The sequence below is a fragment of the Thalassophryne amazonica genome, chromosome 19 (assembly GCF_902500255.1).
Source record: "Thalassophryne amazonica chromosome 19, fThaAma1.1, whole genome shotgun sequence".
In the NCBI taxonomy this organism is placed as follows: Eukaryota; Metazoa; Chordata; class Actinopteri; order Batrachoidiformes; family Batrachoididae; genus Thalassophryne; species Thalassophryne amazonica.
The window spans coordinates 72,676,258-72,699,523 of record NC_047121.1 but is presented as its reverse complement, the minus strand read 5'-3'; the positions used below and the strand labels follow the sequence as shown (position 1 = coordinate 72,699,523).

The window sequence follows — 23,266 nt, the reverse complement described above, 5'->3', positions numbered from 1 at the left end:
ACTATCTTCTAAAAAAAAAAAGTGTGCAGCGCCCCACCGCCCCCACAGACACACCACACACTTCCTCAGTTATCCTGGCGCACACCTTCAGTAAACCAGGGCTCCTGGTGGAATTGTACACTTTAATGAGTGCCTTTGTTGTTTCTAAGTGTCATAATTCGACAAAACGAAGCTGAAGCATGCAGGGACATTTCATCTTCAGTGACTTCAACTTGACAATCGGATCCTTCCTTCCGTGTGAAGTCGTCACAACGTGTCACGTTTCACCTCCTTCCCTCCCAGCAGCAGCCCCACCCCCCTGATTAAGTGTGTGGCGCACGGCGTGGACTTGGAGACGTCTTGGCAGTTTTACGCACAATAAACGCCAAACGCTCCCGTGGTCAGACAGGAGACTTTTAAAACCCAGTTGGACGGCTTTGCACTTTGGGATCGGGGAAAGGATCCGCGCACGTTATCTGTCCCCGCAGACGCTTTTCTATCTTTTCGGCTACTCCTTGGCCGTGGATGACTTTATATCCTCGGGTCACTACAGAGGAATGGAAACGATGTGAGGGGCTGGAACCAAACGGAGAGAAGAGGATGATCCCGCCGGCCAATATGATTCAGGACGAAAGTGGGGGCAAAGAGGGGGAGCGGGACCAGAACGAGACACCAAAATCCCCGACGGGGACTGCAAGCCAACAGGAAACCAAGGTAGGACGGCCCTACTCCTTTCTTCTTCTTCTTCTTCTTTTCTTATTATTCTTTCATTTAAACCATCATCAACCTGCTCATATGCAGGATGATCGCTTTGTGAATCTGTCCAAACTAACATAACAACTTGGGAGACTTTGCGCATCTGTTGACGCACGATCGACTCTGTGACCAGCAATAAAAACAGAACAAAAACTATCATTAAATTGAAGAGATTGTAACAAAACCTTTCAAATATGACTCATTACCGCAGGTAGTTAATTTGAATATGATGATGTAAAAAAAAAGTTTCATATGACCCCCATAAAGTGACAAACGCGCACTTATCCAATCTTTTTTAATATCATTTTTATTTACGAGTTGGAAGGTAACTGCCATAAATCCAATTCACGAGGCTCCTTTTGTGGCGATAAAATTAATATTTAGTGTACATATAATATCCAAAAACAGAGCAGATTTTTAACATTTCACAGATTTTGTGGTTGTCTAATGTGGGCGGAAATATAAAGCTTGCGTTGTTTCTAATGTTTCTCATTGTTAAAGAGCATTATGAGTATATGTTAATAAGCAGGTTTTGGAGGTTGTGGTTGATGCAGGAGGTTGTGTGGTCCACATGCACAGCTGCCATCTATGTGCGCCACATGTTGCACAGACTGCGCTACGATCTGCGTAAAATACTGTCATTTGTGTCTGGTTCTGTCCCGAAAGTGCTGACACAGTAGGCATGTACACGTCGTATTATTTCAATAAATAAAGATGGAAATTATAGTTTTTTCTAAATACAGGGTTTTTTTTTTGCCAGTTTGGATCAGGTTCTGAGAATAATTTGCATTGTGACTTTTAAAGGAGAGGTTCACGTTTATCTTTTTTCCCCATTGTTAACTATGGTTTTTTTGTTTATTTGTTTGTTTATTTGTTTGTTTTGACTGGTATTGTGGATTTTTTTTTTTTAAGTGAACCTGTCTTTGCTGAAAGAAGAATTCAGTCAAAATATAGAAAATGCAGTGTAAAAAATTGAGAAAACATAAAAAATCAAGACAAGCTGCATTTGTGTTTATTTATAGCTGAGTTTACTCAACCTGTAACATCTACACTGAAAAAAGAACAGTTTGAACCAACTTAAAAAAGCATTACAATTGATAAAACCTGAATGCATTAAGTTGTTAACTTAACTTACAAAGTTTGCAAGTTAACTTAAGTTTGAACAACTTAATTCATTCAGGTTTTACCAGTTGTAACGTTTTTTTTAGTTGGCTCTTTTTCAGTGTAACTAAAGTTTTTTTATTTCAGTAAATTCAAGTTTATTGCAGCTGCATGCCTTGAGTTTTTATATTTTCATAAAAAACAAAACAGTGTAATAGTGGCTAAAAGGCGTTTAATCTTGCTTCTGTTGTGGAGTAAGTTCCTCAGAAGCTGAAAAAGTTGTTTTTAAGTTGAGTAAACTCAAAAATTTATTGCGCCTGGTTTCTTTGAGTTTTTACATTTTCACTCTTTGTTTTAAGTGTAAAAAATGTTAACAATTTGTAATCTTGCTTATAGTTAGTAGAATGAGCTTAAACAGTGTAATCGTAGCTAAAAGGGTTTTAGTCTTGCTTCTATTGTGGATCAAGTTCCTCAGTAAATTAAAAAAGTTGTTGGGCCATCTTAATAAAGTCCTTCATTTGGTAACAGTCAAATTAATTAGGTTGATCCAAATGGGCAATTAATAATTGTGCTAGCAATTAAATCAATGTAATTAGATTTTCTCAAGGCGGTTGGTCAGCTGCACAGATTTGAGTTTACTCAACCCGATAACATAATGTTTAATATTTTTAAGTTGAGTAAACTCAAAAATTTATTGCAGCTGGTTGCCTTGAGTTTTTACGTTTTCACACATTTTTTTTTTACAGTTTAAAAAAAATGTTAAAAATATGTAATTTTGCTTAGATGGTAGAATGAGCTTCTCAGTACACTGAAAAAAAGAGAGTTGTTGGCCAAATCAAATTAAGTGTTTCAATTGTTAACACTCAACCTATAACATCTAACTAATACTTTTTATTTGCGCAAACTCACAAATTTTTTGCAGTCAGCCAAATGAATTGGACTGATCCAGATTAACAAGTAATATTTACAGAATTGTCAACTTAATTTGGTTACACTTAAATCATTTGACTGTTTCCAACTAAAGTAATTTAATTAGGTTTTCTCCTTTTTTGTCAGTGTAGTCTGATTACACCAGTAAGCATACAGTAAAGCTATGTTTGTGTTTTTTGTTCCTCCTTAAGAACACTGTGAGGCCTGAACTTCACAAGCGCAAGGTGAGGCTGCACTCTGGTGCAGATTGTAGAAGTGATTCTAGTCCATCATAACAGCATGCATGTGCATATATAGCATATATATATATATATATATAGAGAGAGAGAGAGAGAGAGAGAGAGAGAGAGAGAGAGAGAGAGAGAGAGAGAGAGAGAGAGAGAGAGAGAGAGAGATAAAAGTTGTCTGGCATTGCAACTTTTGCTGCTTTAAATAAAAAACCCCATAGATCTTACAGAAATCAATGCCCATGCAATGCAGTTTAAGAACGCCATCACCCATATGGCAAGAAGAGATTTTTCTTCAAGGCTGCATCACATTTTAGCTCAAATGATACATGGTGTATCTAAACTGGCTGTTATTTATGTGTTTTGCATCACACTGCACAGTCCCCATTAACTCTTACTGCTTTAATAGATCACACATCTTATTGATTTCATGCCATCAAGTGCAACATGGTCGTTTGCATGCATGCACACATTCCCACACTTTGTTCTGACTTATCAATAAGCCTTATTTAAAAAAAAATACTTATACTGGTATTGGATTGTAGGATTTAATTTTTTTACAGCCTTTATATATTTATATTTAAAAACAAATTTTTCCACAGTATTTGTCGAGATGCAACTATTAATATAACTGTGTTGCTTTTTGTTTTTGTCTTTGGCATGTGAAAGTCAAGCAGGTAAATAGGATGCAAGAAAATTCTTACACGTTTGCTTATTGATGCTTGTGTGCACAAGTGATGGCGCTAATGGCAGAGAACGGGTTCAAATTGATTGTTCCAGACTGACCCATAGAATGGATTGATCTTCACCATGTGAAAGAGACACACGCTGCAGCTGCACAGACGAGTTGCTGGAACAGTTTTCTCAGGCATGATAGCTGAAATGTTCACGGTAACAATCCATGCATGTTGTTCTGTATGCACCGTAAAACATGTCAGTTTAAAGAGACTCTATTTGGCAAAAATGGCACCATCAAATCATTGCTCCCACAGCATCACTCTGTTTTGGATGCAGTGAAAATGGACATGCCATAAGACTGAAAACAAAATAAAAGAATATTTATTTCAAAAAAATTAAATATGTTTTTCTGAAGATAGTTTCTCAGACTCAAAACTGATACAAATATGTGGCTTTGGATATTTATGCATTCAGTCCCTAAAAAAACCTACATAATTCCTTGAGGTTTACATTATTATTATTATTATTATTAGTAGTAGTAGTAGTAGTAGTAGTAGTAGTAGTATTTAGAATTATTAATCAATTTATTACATCAAATAAGAAATATGACTTGTTCTTGCAAAACATTTCAAAGACTTAATCTCAGCATAAAAACAAATTTCTACAACATCTCAATCCAATAAAAGTCTAACAATAAGGGTTGTGAAATGGTTAAGAAATAGAAACAATATGGCACAGTATTGTGAATTTGTCTAGACTAACTCACATCAGGGTGAATGTGAGGCATTATTTGTAAAGTGCTTTGAGCGTCTGGTGCAGATGGAAAAGCGCTATATAAATGCAGTCCATTTACTAAAAAGGACTGACTATCAAGCACTTTGTTTGTTTATATAACACATTAACACCCTGCACATAAAATCAAGTGGTTGACGGAATAAAACAACATAATATCAATGAATAAAACACAATAATTAAAAATAAGAAAATAAATAAAGTACAGGAAAAACAGTATATAACAGCAGAAATATAACATGAACAATATACATTTTCTACTGTTGACAATTAAAAGTACCTCACAACTAGTGTGTCTGTTGGGAAGGTGTCGTAGCACGGACCCACAACAGGGGGCGCAAATGAACGGACAATGAGTAAGCCAAAAGGTAACAATTTAATGTTGTGACAACACACAACTAAACACACAAAATTTGTAAAGCCAATTAACACCAGGTGACATGTGGGCAGGCTCGAAGATAGAAGACCCCCGACGAGAGAGAAGCCACGTCCCACACGGCTTCCACCACCAACGGTCTGAAGAACACCGGAGCCGCCAAGTCCCGTATCCCCAGGTGGCCTCTGTCTTCGGCTGTCGACCCTGGTACTGCTGGCAGAAAGCAGAGACAAGATGAATGAGTGTAAGTCCGCACACTCAGTGGTCCACGGTCTGTACACAGTTAGGAGGGAGAACCTCCACCTCCAAATCACACACTCGTGCAGCTCTTGATTAACCACTTATCTGTTTGGAGTGTGAGGCGCAGTCGTCGCAGTCACACCAAACGCCAAAATCCCAGATAAGGCAACAACCACAGGACAACGGCTGCAAATGAGATTAGATTAGTACACAACGTTTTAGTCAGCAGAGAAAATTACCTCTTGGTAGTCGATTTCTCAGCGGGGAGGTGGAGTTACAGTCCGGCTTATGTAGTGGTGTAGATGAGTGACAGCTGGTGCGATGAGTGACAGCTGTCACTTCTTCTGGGTCTGGCGCCCTCTCGTGCTTGGAGCCCACACTCCAAGCAGGGCGCCCTCTGGTGGTGGTGGGCCAGCAGTACCTCCTCTTCAGCGGCCCACATAACAGGACCCCCCCCCCTCAACGGGCGCCTCCTGGCGCCCGACCAGGCTTGTCTGGGTGTCTTGCGTAGAACTCGGCCAGGAGGGCCGGGTCCAGGATGAAGCTCCTCTTCACCCAGGAGCGTTCTTCAGGTCCATACCCCTCCCAGTCCACCAGGTATTGGAACCCCCGGCCCTTACGACGGACGTCCAGGAGCCTGCGGACCGTCCAAGCAGGCTCCCCATCGATGAGCCGGGCAGGAGGCGGCGTAGGTCCAGGTGCACAGAGGGGCGAGGTGTGGTATGGCTTGATGCGGGACACGTGGAATACAGGGTGGATCCGCAGTGAAGCCGGGAGTCGGCGCTTCACTGCGGCCGGGTTGATGATCTTGAGGATTTGAAATGGTCCAATGTATCTGTCCTTTAACTTAGGGGAGTCCACACAGAGGGGGATGTCCTTTGTTGAAAGCCACACCTCCTGCCCGGGCTGGTATGTGGGGGCCGGGTAACGTCGGCGGTCCGCATGGGTCTTAGCCCTCGTCCGGGCCTTTAACAGGGCAGAGCGGGCGGTCCGCCACACCCGGCAGCACCTCCTGAGGTGGGCCTGGACCGAGGGCACACCGACCTCTCCCTCCACCAGCGGGAACAATGGGGGCTGGTACCCCAAACATGCCTCAAAAGGGGAGAGGCCGGTAGCAGATGAAACTTGGCTGTTGTGGGCATACTCGATCCAGGCCAGATGGTGACTCCAGGCCGCCGGATGCGCGGAGGTGACACACCGAAGGGCCTGCTCCAACTCCTGGTTGGCCCGCTCTGCCTGGCCGTTGGTCTGGGGGTGGTACCCGGACGAGAGACTCACGGTGGCCCCCAGCTCCTTGCAGAAACTCTTCCACAACTGTGAAGAGAACTGGGGACCACGATCTGATACAACGTCCGATGGTATCCCATGCAGCCGCATGATGTGGTGGACCAGGAGGTCTGCCATCTCCTGGGCCGTCGGGAGCTTCGGGAGGGCCACGAAGTGGGCCGCCTTGGAGAACCGGTCCACTATCGTGAGAATCACGGAGTTGCCCTGGGACGGCGGGAGGCCCGTGATGAAATCCAGGCCGATGTGAGACCAGGGGCGATGAGGCACTGGCAGGGGTTGGAGGAGGCCCGTCGTCCTCCGATGGTCTGCCTTGCCCCTGGCGCAGATGGTACAGGCCTGGACATAGTCCCGGACGTCGGTTTCCAGGGACGCCCACCAGAAGCGCTGCTGGACTACTGCCACGGTCCTACGCACTCCGGGATGACAGGAGAGCTTGGACCCGTGACAGAAGTCCAATACGGCAGCTCTAGCCTCTGGTGGGACGTACAGTCTGTTCTTGGGGCCAGTCCCCGGGTCCGGGCTCCTTGTCAGGGCCTCCCGGACGGTCTTCTCCACGTCCCAGGTGAGGGTGGCCACGACAGTGGACTCGGGGATGATGGTCTCGGTGGGGTTCGACAGCTTTGGCTTCTTCTTCATGCACCCGGGACAATGCATCTGATTTTTGGTTCTTGGTCCCGGGGCGATACGTGATCTGGAAGTCAAAGCGCCCGAAGAACAGAGACCAGCGGGCTTGCCTGGGGTTCAGCCGCTTGGCGGTCCGGATGTACTCCAGGTTCTGATGGTCCGTGAAAACCGTGAAGGGCAACGATGCCCCCTCCAGCAGGTGTCTCCACTCTTCAAGAGCCTCCTTCACCGCAAGAAGTTCCCCATTGCCGACGTCATAGTTCCGTTCAGCTGGGGTCAACCTGCGGGAATAAAAGGCACAAGGATGGAGAACTTTATCAGCCTCCACGCTCTGGGACAGCACAGCTCCTATCCCTGAGTCAGAGGCGTCCACTTCTACTATGTACTGGCGATCAGGATCAGGCTGCACCAGAACTGGTGCAGTCGAGAACCGGCGTTTCAACTCCTGGAACGCGGCTTCGCACCGATCCGACCAGGCGAAGGGGACCTTGGTGGAGGTCAGGGCAGTCAGGGGGCTAACTACCTGACTGTAACCTTTAATGAACCTCCTGTAAAAATTTGCAAAGCCGAGGAACTGCTGTAGTTTCCTGCGGCTTGTTGGTTGGGGCCACTCTGACAGCTGTCACTTCTTCTGGGTCTGGCGCCCTCTCGTGCTTGGAGCCCGCACTCCAAGCAGGGCGCCCTCTGGTGGTGGTGGGCCAGCAGTACCTCCTCTTCAGGGGCCCACATAACAGTGTCTTTAGTCTGTTATTAAAACCTTTTCATATGTACACTGAAAAAAGAACCAACTTAAAAAATTGTTACAACTGGTAAAACCTGAATGAATTAAGTTGTTTGAAGTTAAGTTTAAGTTAGAGTTGATCTAACTTACTTAAGTTCAAACAACTTAATTCACTCAGCTTCTTTTTTGTTGGTTCAACCATTCTCTTTTTGTCAGTGTTGGCTCAGGGAAAACGTTAGCTCAAAATCTTCATAGCAGTTTATCTGCCTCATCTGCCAGTAAAATTGGTCATTTCATTGTCATCTATGTACTAAATGGAGTGAGCACTTATAAAAGTTACATTTTTATAAAATTTGTGCCGTATTGTAGACATTTGGTTTCAATTTCAGATTAAAGAGAGTCATTTTGTAAATTTTTGCACTAGTTCCATTCAATACATATGATACACTTACATCACTGTTCACACTAATTATATTAAAAGTAATTTGTGGTGAATGTTTTAACTTTAAATAAACAACTTGCTCTGAAGTACAAGCAGTGGTGGGCACAGTTCCGATAATCCGATAACAGATAATTATCGAAGATAATGTTTTCATTATCGGATTATCTTTTTAGATAACTTTAAAAACCATTATCCGACCAATTATCTTCCGATTAACCTTTGTCTGATAACTTTTAGACCGATAAACAAAGCTTAACAGCAACAAGCATTTCTAAAATTTAAAATCAGTTCAGCATCTACCTGTTAAAAGTTTTGTAACAGACGTACAATTATACTCTCTGCAAACAGAAGAGAACTGCTTCTATGAAAAGCATCCCTATCCTCTGCAGACAAAGGAGAAGTAGCCACAAAAAAAAAAACATTTCCTTTTCCGCCATACCGATATGCTGGCAATATCACCTAAGTCATCCAGAGGCATACATTTTTAACTTATGGTTCAAATTTTACCAAACTAATTTTGGACAAGTTATTTAAAATTACTGTCATGTCTGAAGTTTTATAAAGTGAAAATATCAGATATATGTTTTAGTTTTAAAGTAATGTGCTAATTTTTAATGTTTTGTGAGCACATGCTGAGCCCAGCAGTGCATTATGGGTAGGATGACGTAATCTCATGTTCACGACAGGACAAATGCATTTCAGACACTCTCTTCAGGCTCCATGGACAACAGCATTAAACTCTAGTGCCTAAAACTCTCTTGAATATATTCTCTGGGTTTATAGACGTTGTTATTGTATTTGCGTTTGTTAATTAAATTCCATGCTTTTTAAATGTAGCAGACAGGGATTATCTGGAATTTTGTTTTCAAGGCCTCTGCTGCCATCTACTGGCCAGTAGTGTTTATGGCAGTATTCGCCCTAAGTACTAAGCATCTGGGAACCAGTAGATGGCAGTGTTGTATTTGTTTTAACCCCAGTTATATCAGATGATTGTCAAATCAACTTTTTGGCTTTGCAAATGGCTTTTTTTTTTTTTTTTTTTTTTTTTTACAAATGAAGTTTAAAAACAAAACAACAGCAATAATAATAATAATAATAATAATAATAACATTACAAGACAGCTCTGCACCTCCGCCTGACCAGAGTGTTGTAATTGATAGAGAGCTGGCTTTAGGGCTGCTCTCAGAATGCCTCTGTCTTGGGAGCTCTGTAGTAAACAAGAGCTTCCAGCAGGGGCAGAATGTTCAAAGACAAAAGTGTGGTCTCAGTGTGTGGGTCTGTTACTTTTAATATTAGTAGAAGTTATTGTGGCATTAAAACTTAAATTAGTTTAAATGTACCAAAGACAATATTGGAATTTATCTGTTATCGGTTATCTGTAACTTCTGATACATTTTTGGGTGGTTTATTGTTTTATCTTAATCGAAGATAACTTTTCAGTTATCTGATTATCTGTTATCGAAGTTAATTTTTGGTTATCTGTGCCCACCACGGAGTAGAAGTTGTAATCCTTGATGCTATCTGTTTTTGATTTGCACATTTTATAATTCATTTAGGATTCTTCTGCAAGGGTTCATTGTTTCTTCTGTGCAGTAGTTGATTATTCATGGTATCACAATACTCATTTAAAAAAAATGCAATTTGATATGATTATCACAATTCATGATGCATTGTTACATCCCAGGATGTTATTAAAAGCAAGAAAAATCAGGAAAAACCCAGGGGGTCAAATACTTTTTGCAGGCAATCCGTGTTTTAAATAAACTTTAAAATGCCTAAACTGACCTTGACAAGGCAGGCTGTCAACACAAACTCTCCACAGGTGCTTACGTGCAGTTACAGAGGTGATGACATGTAATGGATCATTAGAGAAGAACACACCGTCTTCCATCAGATTCCTGCTGTCGGCGCACAACCAGAAACCACAACTTAAAAGTATGTGCAATGAATGAATCAATCAATCAATCAATCAACTTTTTTCTTGTATAGCGCCAAATCACAACAAACAGTTGCCCCAAGGCGCTCCACATTGCAAGGCAAGGCCATACAATAATTATGAAACACAGTCTACGTCTAAAGCAACATAACCAAGGGATGGTCCAGGGTCACCCGATCCAGCCCTAACTATAAGCCTGAGCGAAAAGGAAAGTTTTAAGCCTAATCTTAAAAGTAGAGAGGGTATCTGTCTCCCTGATCTGAATTGGGAGCTGGTTCCACAGGAGAGGAGCCTGAAAGCTGAAGGCTCTGCCTCCCATTCTACTCGTACAAACCCTAGGAACTACAAGTAAGCCCGCAGTCTGAGAGCGAAGCGCTCTAATGGGGTAATATGGTACTACGAGGTCCCTAAGATAAGATGGGACCTGATTATTCAAAACCTTATAAGTAAGAAGAAGAATTTTAAATTCTATTCTAGCATTAACAGGAAGCCAATGAAGGGAGGCCAACACGGGTGAGATATGCTCTCTCCTGCTAGTCCCCGTCAGTACTCTAGCTGCAGCATTCTGAACCAACTGAAGGCTTTTTAGGGAACTTTTAGGACAACCTGATAATAATGAATTACAATAGTCCAGCCTAGAGGAAATAAATGCATGAATTAGTTTTTCAGCATCACTCTGAGACAAGACCTTTCTGATTTTAGAGATATTGCGTAAATGCAAAAAGGCAGTCCTACATATTTGTTTAATATGCGCTTTGAATGACATATCCTGATCAAAAATAACTCCAAGATTTCTCACAGTATTACTAGAGATCAGGGAAATGCCATCCAGAGTAACGATCTGGTTAGACACCATGCTTCTAAGATTTGTGGGGCCAAGTACAATAACTTCAGTTTTATCTGAGTTTAAAAGCAGGAAATTAGAGGTCATCCATGTCTTTATGTCTGTAAGACAATCCTGCAGTTTAGCTAATTGGTGCGTATCCTCTGGCTTCATGGATAGATAAAGCTGGGTATCATCTGCGTAACAATGAAAATTTAAGCAATACCGTCTAATAATACTGCCCAAGGGAAGCATGTATAAAGTGAATAAAATTGGTCCTAGCACAGAACCTTGTGGAACTCCATAATTAACTTTAGTCTGTGAAGAAGATTCCCCATTTACATGAACAAACTGTAATCTATTAGACAAATATGATTCAAACCACCGCAGCGCAATGCCTTTAATACCTATGACATGCTCTAATCTCTGTAATAAAATTTTATGGTCAACAGTATCAAAAGCAGCACTGAGGTCCAACAGAACAAGCACAGAGATAAGTCCACTGTCCGAAGCCATAAGAAGATCATTTGTAACCTTCACTAATGCTGTTTCTGTACTATGATGAATTCTAAAACCTGACTGAAACTCTTCAAATAGACCATTCCTCTGCAGGTGATCAGTTAGCTGTTTTACAACTACCCTCTCAAGAATCTTTGAGAGAAAAGGAAGGTTGGAGATTGGCCTATAATTAGCTAAGATAGCTGGGTCAAGTGATGGCTTTTTAAGTAATGGTTTAATTACTGCCACCTTAAAGGCCTGTGGTACATAACCAACTAACAAAGATAGATTGATCATATTTAAGATTGAAGCATTAAATAATGGTAGGACTTCCTTGAGCAGCCTGGCAGGAATGGGGTCTAATAAGCATGTTGATGGTTTGGATGAAGTAACTAATGAAAATAACTCAGACAGAACAATCGGAGAGAAAGAGTCTAACCAAATACCGGCATCACTGAAAGCAGCCAAAGATAACGATACATCTTTGGGATGGTTATGAGTAATTTTTTCTCTAATAGTCAAAATTTTGTTAGCAAAGAAAGTCATGAAGTCATTACTAGTTAAAGTTAATGGAATACTCAGCTCAATAGAGCTCTGACTCTTTGTCAGCCTGGCTACAGTGCTGAAAAGAAACCTGGGGTTGTTCTTATTTTCTTCAATTAGTGATGAGTAGAAAGATGTCCTAGCTTCACGAAGGGCTTTCTTATAGAGCAACAAACTCTTTTTCCAGGCTAAGTGAAGATCTTCTAAATTAGTGAGACGCCATTTCCTCTCCAACTTACGGGTTATCTGCTTTAAGCTACGAGTTTGTGAGTTATACCACGGAGTCAGACACTTCTGATTTAAAGCTCTCTTTTTCAGAGGAGCTACAGCATCCAAAGTTGTCTTCAATGAGGATGTAAAACTATTGACAAGATACTCTAACTCCCTTACAGAGTTTAGGTAGCTACTCTGCTCTGTGTTGGTATATGACATTAGAGAACATAAAGAAGGAATCATATCCTTAAACCTAGTTACAGCGCTTTCTGAAAGACTTCTAGTGTAATGAAACTTATTCCCCACTGCAGGGTAGTCCATCAGGGTAAATGTAAATGTTATTAAAAAATGATCAGACAAAAGGGAGTTTTCAGGGAATACTGTTAAGTCTTCTATTTCCATACCATAAGTCAGAACAAGATCTAAAATATGATTAAAGTGGTGGGTGGACTCATTTACTTTTTGAGCAAAGCTGATAGAGTCTAATAATAGATTAAATGCAGTGTTGAGGCTGTCATTCTCAGCATCTGTGTGGATGTTAAAATCGCCCACTATAATTATCTTATCTGAGCTAAGCACTAAGTCAGACAAAAGGTCTGAAAATTCACAGAGAAACTCACAGTAACGACCAGGTGGACGATAGATAATAACAAATAAAACTGGTTTTTGGGACTTCCAATTTGGATGGACAAGACTAAGAGACAAGCTTTCAAATGAATTAAAGCTCTGTCTAGGTTTTTGATTAATTAATAAGCTGGAATGAAGGATTGCTGCTAATCCTCCGCCCCGGCCCGTGCTACGAGCATTCTGACAGTTAGTGTGACTCGGGGGTGTTGACTCATTTAAACTAACATATTCATCCTGCTGTAACCAAGTTTCTGTTAGGCAGAATAAATCAATACGTTGATCAATTATTATATCATTTACCAACAGGGACTTAGAAGAAAGAGACCTAATGTTTAATAGACCACATTTAACTGTTTTAGTCTGTGGTGCAATTGAAGGTGCTATATTATTTTTTCTTTTTGAATTTTTATGCTTAAATAGATTTTTGCTAGTTATTGGTGGTCTGGGAGCAGGCACCGTCTCTACGGGGATGGGGTAATAGGGGGATGGCAGGGGGAGAGAAGCTGCAGAGAGGTGTATAAGACCACAGCTCTGCCTCCTGGTCCCAACGCTAGACAGTCACAGTTTGGAGGATCCCAAAAAATTGGCCAGATTTCTAGAAATGAGAGCTGCTCCCTCTAAAGTGGGATGGATGCCGTCTCTCCTAACAAGACCAGGTTTTCCCCAGAAGCTTTGCCAATTATCAATGAAGCCCACCTCATTTTTTGGACACCACTCAGACAGCCAGCAATTCAAGGAGAACATGCGGCTAAACATGTCACTCCCGGTCTGATTGGGGAGGGGCCCAGAGAAAACAACAGAGTCCGACATTGTTTTTGCAAAGTTACACACCGATTCAATGTTAATTTTAGTGACCTCCGATTGACGTAACCGAGTGTCATTACTGCCGACGTGAATTACAATCTTACCAAATTTACGCTTAGCCTTAGCCAGCAATTTCAAATGTCCTTCGATGTCGCCTGCTCTGGCCCCCGGAAGACAATTGACAATGGTTGCTGGTGTCGCTAACTTCACATTTCTCAAAACAGAGTCGCCAATAACCAGAGTTTGATCCTCGGCGAGTGTATCGTCGAGTGGGGAAAAACGGTTAGAGATGTGAACGGGTTGACGGTGTACACGGGGCTTCTGTTTAGGGCTACGCTTCCTCCTCACAGTCACCCAGTCAGCCTGCCTTCCCGACTGCACGGGGTCTGCCAGGGGGGAACTAACGGCGGCTAAGCTACCTTGGTCCGCACCGACTACAGGGGCCTGGCTAGCTGTAGAATTTTCCACGGTGCGGAGCCGAGCCTCCAATTCGCCCAGCCTGGCCTCCAAAGTTACGAATAAGCTGCACTTATTACAAGTACCGTTACTGCTAAAAGAGGCCGAGGAATAACTAAACATTTCACACCCAGAGCAGAAAAGTACGGGAGAGACAGGAGAAGCCGCCATGCTAAAACGGCTAAGAGCTAGTAGCTACGCTAAGCTAGCGGATTCCCAAACAGGGAATCCGACACTAGACAGGCTGTGGAGCAGCACAGGTAACGCACGACAACAGTGCTAAAATAAAATAAAAATCCACTAGACAGGCTGTGGAGCAGCACAGGTAACGCACGACAACAGTGCTAAAAAATAAAATAAAAATAAAAATCCACTGGACAGGCTGTGGAGCAGCACAGGTAACGCACAACAACAGTGCTAAAAAATAAAATAAAATAAAAATAAAAATCCACTGGACAGGCTGTGGAGCAGCACAGGTAACGCACGACAACAGTGCTAAAACAAAATAAAAATCCACTAGACAGGCTGTGGAGCAGCACAGGTAACGCACGACAACAGTGCTAAATCAAAATCCACTGGACAGGCTGTGGAGCAGCACAGGCAACGCACGACAACAGTGCTAAATCAAAATCCACTGGACAGGCTGTGGAGCAGCACAGGTAACACACGACAACAGTGCTAAAACAAAATAAAAATCCACTAGACAGGCTGTGGAGCAGCACAGGCAACGCACGACAACAGTGCTAAATCAAAATCCACTGGACAGGCTGTGGAGCAGCACAGGCAACGCACGACAACAGTGCTAAAACAAAATAAAAATCCACTAGACAGGCTGTGGAGCAGCACAGGCAACGCACGACAACAGTGCTAAATCAAAATCCACTGGACAGGCTGTGGAGCAGCACAGGTAACGCACGACAACAGTGCTAAAACAAAATAAAAATCCACTAGACAGGCTGTGGAGCAGCACAGGTAACGCACAACAACAGTGCTAAAAAATAAAATAAAATAAAAATAAAATCCACTGGACAGGCTGTGGAGCAGCACAGGCAACGCACGACAACAGCGCTAAACAAAAATCCACTGGACAGGCTGTGGAGCAGCACAGGCAACGCACGACAACAGCGCCAAAAAAAAATAAAATCAAAATCAAAATCCACTGGACAGGCTGTGGAGCAGCACAGGCAACGCACGACAACAGCGCTAAACAAAAATCCACTGGACAGGCTGTGGAGCAGCACAGGTAACACACGACAACAGTGCTAAAAAAAAATAAAATAAAATCAAAATCCACTGGACAGGCTGTGGAGCAGCACAGGTAACACACGACAACAGTGGTAAAAAAATAAAATAAAAATCCACTGGACAGGCTGTGGAACAGCACAGGTAACACACGACAACAGTGGTAAAAAAATAAAATAAAAATCCACTGGACAGGCTGTGGAACAGCACAGGTAACGCACGACAACAGTGCTAAAAAATAAAATAAAAATCCACTGAACAGGCTGTGGAGCAGCACAGGTAACGCACGACAACAGTGCTAAAATAAAATAAAAATCCACTAGGCAAGCTGTGGAGCAGCACAACAACAGTGCTAAAAAATAAAACAAAAATAAAAACGAAAGCGTTAGCAAGCTAGTTAGCCTGCCAACGCTGATGAAGGCCAGCTGATAAAAGAGCTCCGTCGCGATGCTTCGACCGTTAGAGGTCTTCCTTAGGCGTTGGAGCACGGTGAAAAAGTAAAAAAAAGTAAAAAAGTCTTGAAAAAGACTGTTAATTCAAAGAACTCAAACAGCTCATGAAGTGGGTTTCATGGAGAAGAAGAAAGTACCACAAGGTTAAATGAGCAGTTGTGAGTCTGCGCAGCTTTATGACGAGCATTAGGAGCTGAGTGAGACCGATGGAAGCTGCAGCACAGTTTGTCAGTAATGCTGTTGATGTGACTCATTGTCCAAACCTGGAAATTACATGATTGCTCGAACCTCAAAGGGTTTCCAGGGGAAAAAAATTGTAAATTGCACCTACAAACAGTCTTTTTAATTGGCCATCATCATTTAACAGCAATGGAGGTATGTAGAAATAAAAGAAGTGAGTAGAATCTGTACAACTATGACCCCAATGAACAACATGGGTTATGTGCCAAAATTTCTGTCCATGACAAACAACCCAGAAATGACTACGCCTCTTATCCTGAGTGGTATTTCAAATACAGCTGTATTTTCAAAACGGCAGTGGCTATAAATTTTCCAAGGTACTCAAAATGTTCAGAATGACCAATACATCTTTGGGACGGTCACAGAAAAGTGTAAAATTTCTATTTTGATATTTTAAGAGAAAATGGCTAAAATAAGTGGGTCAGGTTATTAATGTAGTACATCGAAAGAAAACAAACACTTGCCAAATATGATGACATTTTATTTTCAGTCATACTGTTATCGATGGAATATTGATTTAAAGTGAAAAATACAAAACAAAACTTCTTCAGCAGACAGCAGTATCTAGAGACAGTAAATGTTTTAAATATTATTTTCCCAACATGTATGCACATAATTTAAACCCAGAAAGTTTTAAGTTACTAAATATGTGGTGATTCCGGACTGTATGTAGGATGTTTGACCTAATGTTTTCCAGTGGTTTTGTCTTAAAATATCTAAATTAGAAATTTTACACTCTTCTATGACCTTTCTGAACATGTACTGGTCATCCTGTATATATTGAGGCTGCTGCAGTTTAGAAAATACAGCTGTATTTGAAGTAAAACTCGAGATGAAAAACAGCCTGGTCATTTACGGGCTGTTCGTCCCAGATAGAGATTTTAGCACATATCCCACGTTGTTCATTTGGGGTCATATTAGTCTAGAACAGCTGAGTTATCCACTCCTAAATGATGTGCATACATGTCTCAGCTAGGTCCTAGACTAGTTTGCCTGAAGGTTTGAAGGCTTGAGCTCAACTTCTAGCTTCTGTTAAACCGTGTCACTGAATTGTGATTTTTTTTTTTTTTTCTATTTCAGCTGCAGAGGTTGAAACGTTCCTTGTCCTTCAAGACTAAAAGCATCCGAAGCAAGAGCGCCGACAACTTCTTCTGGTCCAGTATCGATACCAAGACGGAGCTCCTGTCGGATGTGAGCAGCAGCACGGGTTATCTCTGCAACATTGGGATGGCCCCACCGCATTCGACCAGCCTCCCCATCCCGCCGGTACCTCCGGCCATTCCTTGTGCTCCTCCACCCACGTCACGTGCCCCGTCGCGCAATCCGCTGCAGGTGGACTCGGCGGGACACTGCTTCATGGAGCATATCTTCAAAAAGCCCACGTTCTGTGACGTCTGCAATCACATGATCGTAGGTATGGTTAAGACACCAGCTCATCGTTGAAACAACATTTCTTTGTTGAGATTTTTACACATAACTGGATTCTTTATTGCAAATTTAAAATTTAGCCATTAGCTGTATTTTTTGTTCAGTTTGTACACAGTCTTTTTCAGAACTGTAACACATTGTAGTTAATTTGCAGTCTGTAATGGTGCTGTATGCTAACTGTAGCTACCTAGTGACTTGCTAGCTAGGGCAGCAAGAGCGAGTACTTTTTAAAGTTCTTGTGAAGCACTGACATTATCAGATAATGGAATGTTGAAAAGTGTAATCTGGTTCACCAAATCCAACAAGAAAAATTTAGCATTACGACCCTAAACGGGAAGTATTATATACAATTATAGACTTTTGATGAGGTGTACCCGTGATTATGCGGACCTGGTCAGGATGAAGGCCGAGGTGAACCCCATCCTGACCAGGTCTGCATAATCACGGGTACACCGAAATCAAAAGTCTATAACTGTTTTATTATATGGTAAACAAGAAAACTGGGAGTTTGTCAAACATACTAAAACTGAAAAATCAATCTGAAGTTTCAGCTCTTAATTATTACTGTCACACTGCACCAACAGGTCCAAAATACTTCATGAGCACAATCTCTAAAGCCCCTTTCACACCGGGGCTGCCTCGAGCTTCCTGTGGTGTCATGACGACGCAGGAATGTCTGTGTAAGGTGCGCACTGCAGAGAGACTGTGCACTCTGATTTATCTTATAGTTTATATTTGTTATTGTGCTGAGCTGCAGGGCTGCACTCTTCTGTTGTAGTTTATCTTTCCTATTTTGACTGCGAGATGCGCATGTGAGATGCGTGTACGCACGTGCGCGAGATGGGTGTACGCACACGTGCGAATGAACCATCTGTGAGTACAACCCCTGGCAAAAATTATGGAATCACCGGCCTCGGAGGATGTTCATTCAGTTGTTTAATTTTGTAGAAAAAAAGCAGATCACAGACATGACACAAAACTAAAGTCATTTCAAATGGCAACTTTCTGGCTTTAAAAAAACACTATAATAAATCAAGAAAAAAAGATTGTGGAAGTCAGTAACAGTTACTTTTTTAGACCAAGCAGAGGAAAAAAATATGGAATCACTCAATTCTGAGGAATAAATTATGGAATCACCCTGTAAATTTTCATCCCCAAAACTAACACCTGCATCAAATCAGATCTGCTCGTTAGTCTGCATCTAAAAAGGAGTGATCACACCTGGGAGAGCTATTGCACTAAGTGGACTGACATGAATCATGGCTCCAACACGAGAGATGTCAATTGAAACAAAGGAGAGGATTATCAAACTCTTAAAAGAGGGTAAATCATCACGCAATGTTGCAAAAGATGTTGGTTGTTCACAGTCAGCTGTGTCTAAACTCTGGACCAAATACAAACAACATGGGAAGGTTGTTAAAGGCAAACATACTGGTAGACCAAGGAAGACATCAAAGCGTCAAGACAGAAAACTTAAAGCAATATGTCTCAAAAATCGAAAATGCACAACAAAACAAATGAGGAACGAATGGGAGGAAACTGGAGTCAACGTCTGTGACTGAACTGTAAGAAACCGCCTAAAGGAAATGGGATTTACATACAGAAAAGCTAAACGAAAGCCATCATTAACACCTAAACAGAAAAAACAAGGTTACAATGGGCTAAGGAAAAGCAATCGTGGACTGTGGATGACTGGATGAAAGTCATATTCAGTGATGAATGTGGAATCTGCATTGGGCAAGGTGATGATGCTGGAACTTTTGTTTGGTGCCGTTCCAATGAGATTTATAAAGATGACTGCCTGAAGAGAACATGTAAATTTCCACAGTCATTGATGATATGGGGCTGCATGTCAGGTAAAGGCACTGGGGAGATGGCTGCCATTACATCATCAATAAATGCACAAGTTTATGTTGATATTTTGGACACTTTTCTGATGTTTTGGGATGATGAAATCATTTTTCAAGATGATAATGCATCTTGCCATAGAGCAAAAACTGTGAAAACATTCCTTGCAAAAAGACACATAGGGTCAATTTCATGACATAGGGTCAATGTCAACGAGAAGATCTGATTTGATGCAGGTGTTAGTTTTGGGGATGGAAATTTACAGGGTGATTCCATAATTTTTTCCTCAGAATTGAGTGAGTCCATATTTTTTTCCCTCTGCTTGGTCTAAAAAAGTAACCGTTACTGACTACCACAATCTTTTTTCTTGATTTCTTATATTGTTTCTTAAAGCCAGAAAGTTGCCATTTGAAATGACTTTAGTTTTGTGTCATGTCTGTGATCTGCTTTTTTTCTACAAAATTAAACAACAGAATGAACATCCTCCGAGGCCGGTGATTCCATAATTTTTGCCAGGGGTTGTAAATGTGGAGATGTCAAGAGTTCTACTTGATGTGGACATGTCCTGTCTCTGGCAATCAGTCTGTGAGCAGGACTTATGTCCTTTCTTTAACACAGTGATGAGAGAGTTTGTGGAGAGCGAGGAGTGCAGGCAGCCTTTTTTTCTTTTAATTGTTCACATGTGCGTGCACAAACGAATCCTCCGTGAGTGGACTGGAGATGTCCGGACTTTTTACTGAACGTGGACATGTGCTGTCTCTGGCAATCAGTCTGTGAGCAGGACTTTCATGGACTGTATTTAAACACATTTGTGAAAGAAGATCGAGGACCTGCTGCAGCCAGCAGCATTTTTTTTTTTTCTGTGCCCTTAGTTTTTACTGCATTGTGTACACGGCGTCGTCATGATGACACACGACGCAACTCGAAGTGGGCCAAAGTAGGCATTGCATTGTGTTATCTGATTGGTCGTTATCGATAGAAGGCGTCGCTCGATTGGCTAGCGGTACGCTGCATGCGAGGTGTACTCGGCTCCACCAGCGGTCAACTCGGCATGTGGTACAGCTCAGAAAGTGGCGAATGGGCCAATCAGAAGTTGGCAAAATCACATACCATATAATAATGCAAATTGTTGCCTGTAGTTGGCAGAGGAAACCCAGCTAGAAGAAGAAAAAGTTCCAGTTCCTTGACTGGGTGCTTGAGACTAGCTCCAAAAACAAGAAAGTTCCCATTCAAGTCCATGTTAAAATGTCCAACATTAGAGAAGAAATAAACGTGTTTATAGCCTGGTATAAAATGTCAGCTCTCACTGCCTGGAACGATGAGATTTATATACCAAACTGACCTGAAATGAACCTGTACATTAAGTTGACTTTATTGACAAGTCAGACCCCTTTGAAAAGTGACCAAATTACATGTTTGTATTGGGTTCGGCGACATTTTCACCGACAAAACCGCTCCTCAAGATTAAATGCCCGAATGACCAAACTCGAGAATTGATAGTTTCCTCCTCTATGATAACTGTTCGGGGGTGAATTTTTCTCCTAACTTCATAGTTTAAGAGGTTTTAAGCCACAAAGATATGTATAATTGGGGGTGTGGTCACTTTGAGTGACAGCGGCTGAGGCAAGCGCCCCCAACTCACATAGCATCTTTAGCTTAGAGGTGGGCTATATTGGTTGCGACTGCACCTTATTTCTATTTAAATCAACGTGCAGAAATATGTAATTCTTGAGAGACCTGTCTTTTTTTGGTGATGGTGGTGTGTGTGTGTTTGGGTGGGGGGGGGCGATATTACAATATGCTCATTTGGAGCTATTTTTCTGTAAAACATGTAATATTCCAGTCATACTAAGTATGAGGTGGATAACATGACCTTAAAGATAACCTGATAAAAGTTGAAATAAATATGTTTCTGGCATCTAAATTATGGAGCTTTTTTTATATTTACAATAGTGCCAGACATTCACACAAGCACCATGCAAGGTGCTCAGCTGCACAGTGGGAGCAGCTTGGGGATTAAGGACCTTGTCGTAATGGGGAATTGAACCGAGCATGGTGTAATTAATATGCGGTGATACACACAGATGGTAGGATGTAAAAGGGTGTAGTCTCCAAAAGATCTGACCTGGTTTATACCCACTTGTTTTTAATAATAGTGAGAATGGCTTGCATTGTTCAGAGCAAGTCTGACACACAAACCGTGCCAGATGGAGCACACAGACCGATAAATAATTGGACAATTGAGTACTCGCATTGGCCTGTTGATGTATGCTGGGAGCAGATCCTGGTTTCTCCATCTGTCTGCTGAGGTCAGACTGTGTCTGACAGCAGACGTCAGCACAACAGCAGTGCTGGGTCCTCTACCTGTTCACCCTCTGCCAGATGTTCCAGGTTCTCTGGCTGCTACCCTCCATGTCAGACATCAATGCCGAGGGTCCACTGAGTGTTTAATAATCAGAGGCTATGCAGCTCAAAGCATCTGCTCAGCCAGATCCCCAATATCACATTTGGCAACAGTAAAGAGATGTCAGACTGTAAGTGCAAGGAAGATAAGTTAAATGGAGCAAACATGGAACATCTGAGTGGAAATGTCCATTTTTTAACATTTTGCCAGTATATCATTATGTCTAACTACCTCAAGAGATTCTGAAAACCCAGATGACATCAGATTTTCCACACATTATTCAAATGAGGCAAAGATTAGCTATGCGTTTGATTATAAGTTGCTATGTCCTTCTGCCAAACTGTGAAACATTTAGAGTATAATTTCACTTTTTGCAATGGTAAACACACTAAAACATGGCTTGGATTTTTTTTTCTGCTTGAAAACTCAAGCAGAAATTCAGTGCACCAATATATTAGACTTGACATCATAATAACTACAATCATGGTGAAGTATGTTGTGTCTCTTAAGTATTATGCACTCAAAAAACTGATGCATTGGATGAACCTAATTCAAGTATAAGCAGGATTTCCATAGAGAATATATATATATAGCCCCAGCTCAAATAAAGCACATTCATGCAAGATAATTTAATAAAATTTAGTTGGGACTACATATATTTATTAGATGGAAATCCCAGAATTGAGTTCATCCAATGAGTCATTTGTTTGTGATACTCTCAAAAAACTGACTCACTGAATTGGATTTCCATCTAATAAATATATGTAGTCCCAACTAATTGAAATTACATTATCTTGCATGGATGTGCTATATCTGAGTTGGGGCTATATATATATATATATATATATATATATATATATATATATATATATATATATATATATATATATATATATATATATATATATATATATATATATATATATTCATAACCATCCCAAAGACATATCGTTATCTTTGGCTGCTTTCAGTAATGCTGGTATTTGGTTAGACTCTTTCTCTCCGATTGTTCTGAGTTATTTTCATTAGTTACTTCCTCCAAACCATCACCATGTCTATTAGACCCCATTCCTACCAGGCTGCTCAAGGAAGCCCTACCATTATTTAATGCTTCAATCTTAAATATGATCAATCTATCTTTATTAGTTGGCTATGTACCACAGGCTTTTAAGGTGGCAGTAATTAAACCATTACTTAAAAAGCCATCACTTGACCCAGCTATCTTAGCTAATTATAGGCCAATCTCCAACCTTCCTTTTCTCTCAAAAATTCTTGAAAGGGTAGTTGTAAAACAGCTAACTGATCATCTGCAGAGGAATGGTCTATTTGAAGAGTTTCAGTCAGGTTTTAGAATTCATCATAGTACAGAAACAGCATTAGTGAAGGTTACAAATGATCTTCTTATGGCCTCAGACAGTGGACTCATCTCTGTGCTTGTTCTGTTAGACCTCAGTGCTGCTTTTGATACTGTTGACCATAAAATTTTATTACAGAGATTAGAGCATGCCATAGGTATTAAAGGCACTGTGCTGCAGTGGTTTGAATCATATTTATCTAATAGATTACAATTTGTTCATGTAAATGGGGAGTCTTCTTCAC

At 41.3% G+C, this 23,266-nt stretch overlaps 1 protein-coding gene across 2 annotated transcripts in view; it reads left to right on the top strand.

Moving 5' to 3' along the window:
- Window positions 1–180: 180 nt before the first annotated feature.
- stac (SH3 and cysteine rich domain) overlaps window positions 181–23,266 on the top strand; it is a 106,780-nt gene continuing 83,694 nt past the window's right edge. Inside the window, exons 1-3 of one of the 2 annotated variants that reach the window (XM_034195662.1) lie at window positions 181–693; window positions 2,958–2,990; window positions 17,068–17,401. In XM_034195662.1, coding sequence (XP_034051553.1) covers window positions 505–693; window positions 2,958–2,990; window positions 17,068–17,401 — 556 coding nt within the window. In that variant the 5' untranslated portion in view covers window positions 181–504. The remainder of the gene's footprint in view (window positions 694–2,957; window positions 2,991–17,067; window positions 17,402–23,266) is intronic. The other variant, XM_034195663.1, reaches the window with a different exon arrangement.